This window comes from Oculina patagonica, chromosome 6 (assembly GCF_052425735.1).
Source record: "Oculina patagonica isolate OP01 chromosome 6, crgOcupat, whole genome shotgun sequence".
NCBI lineage: Eukaryota > Metazoa > Cnidaria > Anthozoa > Scleractinia > Oculinidae > Oculina > Oculina patagonica.
The window spans coordinates 21,756,904-21,763,186 of NC_135763.1; the positions used below are offsets into that span (position 1 = coordinate 21,756,904).

General features: G+C 37.0%; 1 protein-coding gene across 1 annotated transcript in view; it reads left to right on the forward strand.

The window, feature by feature from the left end:
• The window catches only part of LOC144658792 (28S rRNA (cytosine(4447)-C(5))-methyltransferase-like), a 119,594-nt gene extending 113,591 nt beyond the window's left edge, over positions 1-6,003 (forward strand). Inside the window, exons 20-22 of the mRNA XM_078519272.1 lie at positions 1,706-1,803; positions 2,724-2,848; positions 5,577-6,003. Coding sequence (XP_078375398.1) covers positions 1,706-1,803; positions 2,724-2,848; positions 5,577-5,758 — 405 coding nt within the window. The 3' untranslated portion in view covers positions 5,759-6,003. The remainder of the gene's footprint in view (positions 1-1,705; positions 1,804-2,723; positions 2,849-5,576) is intronic.
• Positions 6,004-6,283: the final 280 nt, after the last annotated feature.

Here is a 6,283-nt window from a genome sequence, read left to right on the forward strand (position 1 = left end):
GCACTACACCAACTAAGCTCAATTCTTTTACTTGGTATGTGAAAATTTACGTACTTATTAAAAAAATTTCGGAAGTTTTTTGTTCATCGACAATTAATGCACTTTGGTGGTGCATTTAAACAGAAAATCTCAGTGTTTTTCACGGTAGTGGATATCTCTACTCGTGAGGTCGACTTGTGGCAAGTCTATGAAAGTCTGAATATTAAGGTGGCTCGACCCAGTTTTTTTCTAGCGATACCTATCAACTTTGAAAACCCTTATAGTTAAAGGGATTAATGTCAATGACATATCCACTATATCACATGGATTACACATAGACTAAACTGCAATATGATATAAATTTTTGCGAGATCGGAATAAATATCATGTGTCAATCATGATGACGTCCCACAGGTTTTAGCTCTGAATCGAATTTTAGCCCATTACCGCATTTTCTCTTGAGATCCTTCACGCTACGTATACCTTGGGTGTTTGCCTTCAGCTCTGCGGAGTTTCATCCAAATCTACAAGAGGAATTTTTAAATATCTTGGAATTTCTTTTTAGATGGTATAATTTATGCATAAAATAAAGACAAGACTTCATATAAAGAAAATTGCTTCTTTTTTATGTTTAATGAGAGGCTTTAGCCCTCATTCGTTTTAAAAATGTCCCATATCCGATATCCAAACCGTAAGAAGTAGGTAGACTTGCGCGATTTCAAAAAATATGAAATATATGAATCATAGTGAAGCTCAATGTTTAGCTCTATTTACCAATTCTATGCCTACTTTCGCAAAAAGCGATTATTTCAAAACTCGTCGATGAATTTTCTCCAAAATTGTTCAGGGTGGCAATTGATCAATACAGTACATAATCCCTGATTTTCTTGCTCATTGAAAACTTCTAAGGTTGTCTAATATAAATGCAAAACTGAGTGAATATTGAAGCGATCTCGTAGTTTTGAATAATTTTGTGCTCTGGGATTTCCTATTGTTTCGAGTTGAGCACAACATTGAATTCCTGTGCACCCACAGGCGGCCCAAGCGCACTAGTGAACGTGACGGCCCTTACCTTTGAGCGGTGTTGTGTTACAAAGATGCGATTTATAAGGGTTTGTATGGGAACTCAACGATTTTGTTTCAAAAGGAATAATATGTAATGTTCTGCTAAAAAAATCGACTAACCTTATTGCCTTGTTGTTCGCCCGCTTCTCGGGCCATTTTGAAGCGTTTTCAGTGAGTTAGCGCAAACTCATGGTAACTTATAGTTACCATTTTATTTTCAGAAGTCTTGAGAAACCACATTAAGTCTGTGATCAAATTCATTGTTTGAATTCAATAAAACACATTGAAAAGCACCATTGTCTTAATTTGCAGCTGTGAGAGAACAGATAAATTCTTTACCAGCAAGGTTTAAGCACTCTATTATCCATGATGTTCGATCTTGGAGCAATGTTAAACTGGATTGGTGTTTCTCCTTTTCATTTTAAACCCCAAAGAAGTTATTTTCTGTGGCCATATTGTTAAACAAGACGTTGGAAGTTTGTAATGTAGTGCAGCATGGATTCCTTGTACATTTTGATCACATGAATCAAGATGAAATCCTTCTTTCTAGGACTTAAGAGTTCTCTTAACATGTGAGCATAAACCAAATTCTGTTCAGTTTATTTATTAATAAATTTGTTAAAGGTATATGCTCAAACTTACTGTGGACTGATTATTACAGGTGGAAGAAAATGAGTGGGTGGTAGATTATGCCCTCAGCAAAAGACATGTAAAATTAGTATCAACTGGACTGGACTTTGGTCAAGAAGGATTCTCCAAGTAAGATAAATAAATAAAATAAAAATAAATATGGGAATTTACAGCGGCATCTTCCAATTCCGATCCACTGATTCCAGTTCGAATTGGAATTTAGTATTTTTAGTTTTTGTAGAGGGAGGAAAACCAGAGAACTCGGAGAAAAATGTTTGACAACCAACAAAAACTCAACACATAATTTATGCCACATTGGTGGTAATCAAGCACTCTCACCATGCACTGCGCCATCCCTGCTACAGTGAGGGTGACTTTTGAATTGGCTTTGACTGCAATAGTATTGTGATAGTAGAAATTCTTTTTTGATATTATTGCAATAATCTTATTTTATAGTGCAATTGTGAATACTGCTAAAAAGAGATGAACAATTTCCACTAATCACCATTCTAAAGATCCTAGGACAAGTTTTTGGAAACAAAAATGTCAGCGAAGTCCCTACTTCCCACGTTCACATTCATAAACATAATTTTTTCCTTTAAACAAAACAGTTTTAAAAAAATTACTTAACAATTTTTTTGCAAGAAATGAAACTGTTGAGACCATTATTGATATTGATAGCATTGCAGTTGATACACTTGTATCGCAATATGTGTACACTAATTAATACGTTGATTTTGCAGTGCAATCAAATTTATTCTGTCAAGGTATTAGGTTTACTTTAAACACTTTGTTACATGGGGGGGGGGGGGGAAATACCTGATTCCATTAAAGCAATAGCACAGTTCTAAATTGTCATCCAAAACGTGACAAACATATGCTTACATGAAGTATGGACTATATTTTTTTTAGTGTATAGAAATATTTTATATAGATTAAATCAATTTTAATTTACTTGGTTTTACTCTTAACTGTGGCAATACAGTCCTGTTATTCACTGTAATGAAGGTACAATGTTTTTTTTAATCTTTTTATTGTCTTTTCGCTAGGTTCAGGGGAAGGCATTTTCATCCTTCTTTGAAGCTAACCAAGAGATTTTTCTCACACACTCACAATATGGATGGCTTTTTTGTTGCCAAGTTGAAAAAATACTCAAATAAAATCTTATCTGAAGGTAGGTATGATTAAGACTCGATACTTTAAATGCTGAACAGCACCTTTGTTCATACAATATTAGTACTTTATGAAGGAGGCATGCATGTGAGAAAATAATAATACATTTGCAAAAAGTGTTAATCAAGGCAGTGGGGACTGTCATATTAAGTGCCTTAAAGTGCCTATGAAGTAAAAAATAACTTTGCTCAATTTGCTTGTTTATGTCTTAGTTAGCACGAATACGTGTGTTTAAGATATCAAAAGCGCTTTTTTCTAGTATTTTTTGAGCCTCGAAGTTCGGATTTCGCAATTTGAAGTGGGCCCTTTTCGCGCGCGGCCAAACGCTCCGGTTTCACCGGAAATGACGTACTTAGTGGTTCTAAAGACACCAGGATTATGGCATAAAGAGAGCAAAGAGGGCTGGCGAAAGCTATATTTCGGCTTTTGAGTCAAACAAAGGCAATTGCACAAACGAAACTGCATCAAATACACTTATTTCCTTTGGTGAAGCTTCGCAGAGTAAATGGAAGCGAAATTTCAATGTGTATAGTAAAGCTATTCGTTCTGATGAAAACGCAAGAAGAAACGAATTCTGTTCCGTCGGCAGTTCGAGGATCGCTGTTCTCAGCAAAAGCTCTTCCTTGCCACAAATGAAACGATAAAGTCATGAAGCGAAGAGGAAATTTATCAAAAGAGTTATCTCTGTAAAGGATATGGTGGTCTCTCTATATCATTCTGCCCTGACTAGCCGAAGAAAGATTTAGCAGTCGCGCCAGGAGTTTACAATATGTTACACAGCTGGGTACAGTATACGTGTTATTCTTTTATTATGAGACATATGGTTAGTAGATCGTAAGTTATCATTCGTAAGGTAGCAGTCCTTTCCTTTCCCAAACACTCGAAACGATCGATCGCCAGACGCAAACGAATGCATCTGTGAAAGAAGCAAAAATATGGAATGTAAATTCGACTTGAGTGTCCGGTTAGAAATGCTTGTTTGTTTTCAAGTAGCGCTCTTCGAATGTTGTCATTCACGTCTGCATTTCCGGTAGTATTCTATGGCGAATGCACTTTTAAACAATACACTGAGATCTTGCAAAATCTTGGACAAATTTTACGGCTGCCTTCGCCGAAATTATTTGCTGATAAACACGCACTGTAATTTAAATCAGGATTTATCGTATCCGGATAAAGAAGTCGACGGTTGAAAATATACCGTAGAGCTAACGAACCATTAAGAGCCAACAACTACAGTTCTGTTTATTCTTGAAGAGGAAATTTTTGGTTTCGTTCAAGTCAAAAAGTGCTAATCTTGAGTTTGAAGAAGTGTTATCTTGCCGTGTTGTCAAGTTTAATTATGTCACTCTCATGCTTCGGAGAAATATGTCAGTCCACTGTACTTTCCCACACAAGAACACAATCAAAATGAAAGCGAGCAACTGATCGCTACTTGTATTAAAATCACCAAATCGTTATATAATACCGTACCGTACCGTAACCTGAATTCACACATTCGACAAGCAAGCAACCTCGGCGCGGCAAGCAGCGCTCGTGTCAATTCCGAAGCACATTGCGACGACTGCGAAACCACTCACAAAATCAAAGCCCGTCGATGTATGTGTTTTTGGAAACAATAAAAATTCTAGTTATTCATTTTTTATAGGGAATTTCTCATTTGAATCTGCTTTGCCGAACTTCGATCGTCCTCGTCGACCAGCGCTTTGTGTGAAAGAGCGCTTGATCGGCTTGCGGCGGTTGGACAGATCCAACTAGCTACTTCAGTCCATTTAGTGTCACGATATTTCGTTGTGCGATTCATTTCTGCCAGAAACCCGCTCTGCCAAGTTCGCAGATGGCAACATATCGTTCTTGTCGGACAAGATTTCGATTTATCAACGAAAAAGCAGCAACAATCTCAGGTGAAGTAGTGAACTTCACTGTGTACCGAACAAAATCTAAGTGTAAACTGATCCGTGGAACCACTAACTACGTCATTCGAGCCAAATTCGTGTCCAGTCTCCGGACCCACTGTTTTGTCTTACCGAGGGCACTTTAGGCGGCAAAAATTCCGATTTCTCTCTCTTTGACATTATTCTTTTTTTAACTTTTCGGAAAGTAGACATAATAAGCTACCAAAAAAAGCAAAAAAGTTTTTTACTTCATAGGCACTTTAATTAGCCAGGATGCTTTCCAGAAATCCATGGCTGTACTATGGGTTAAGTCCCTGTAGTAACCAACATATCCATGGAGGAAATAAGAGAACACTAATCAATTTGACTGTAAAGTGTAGCTAACCGGCTGCTTCGCATTCCTTTTTTAACAGTGCATAAAAATTCTCATGTTTAGGGAATTAAGTTTTAGGTCTGGAAAGCAGCGATGTTTCCATATTGCAATACAAGTGTTGCTTTTCGTTTTGTGTACTCCTTTTTATAAGAACACACAAAACGGACTATGGACCTGCTACTGCAGATTGGGCAGCACAATACAAGAGATTTTTTGGCCCAATTCTGAGGCCACACTCATAAGCGGTTTAGAAATGGTGCTGTAAGTATCCATCCTCAGGGGCTCCTCACTTACTCTCCTACTTTTCTCTGCCAATATTTTTTCCTGCTGTTTCATCTCCCCCTTGCCCCCACTAAATCCCCCTGGGTCTTCAAGGATGCATGCCTAGCTAGCTTACAATACAGAAAAAATACAGAGATAGCCTGGCTAGGACTCATTCAATGTAAATTATTCCTCTTTTGTAGAGACTTCAAGTCAAGTTGTGAACAAACTTGACAGTAGTTCCAGGCCAAAAAAAGAAAATCAAGGAACTGATTGTGAAATCAAACAACCTACAAAAGAGATGAGGCAGAAAACTACAAGTTTCAAGACCAAGAGAGTTTGGAATGATAAGAAGCTTCTCAGAAGTTCTGTGAAGTCTATGTAGCCAGGTGTTATTGTATACCAATGCAGCAAAGAATGCACTGAACAAGAAAAAAAACTTCAGTTTTTCATAGCCTGCCTGACAGTGTGACAGCATTTAAAAGCGTGCTTTATAAACTAAAACATGTAAACTGTTTGTGCATTTTACACAAGAAAATGTTTCAATATTTCTTTTATCACGATTTGACTGCACTTAGCTCTCATTTACTTTGCTATTTGAATTCATTTATTAAATAACCAATTACCATACAGTATTTACAGTTATTTTTAATAAATTTTCACTTTAAATACAAAATGTGTATCTATGTACATTGGTATAAACACAATGGTTGACGATTGAAGGGACAGGAAGTTACATTTGGAATATCAAATTTTTAGTGGGTTAATCTTTGGTGGTAAGGCTTGGGAAGCAAACCTGCACATAAGTAAACAGTTATCTGATGTTCCCAAAACTCCAATCCAACAAGATGGCAGAATTCAGAAAAATCTGTGTAGGCCCAGTTGGGCCTGTTTTCACGAACAGAAATGC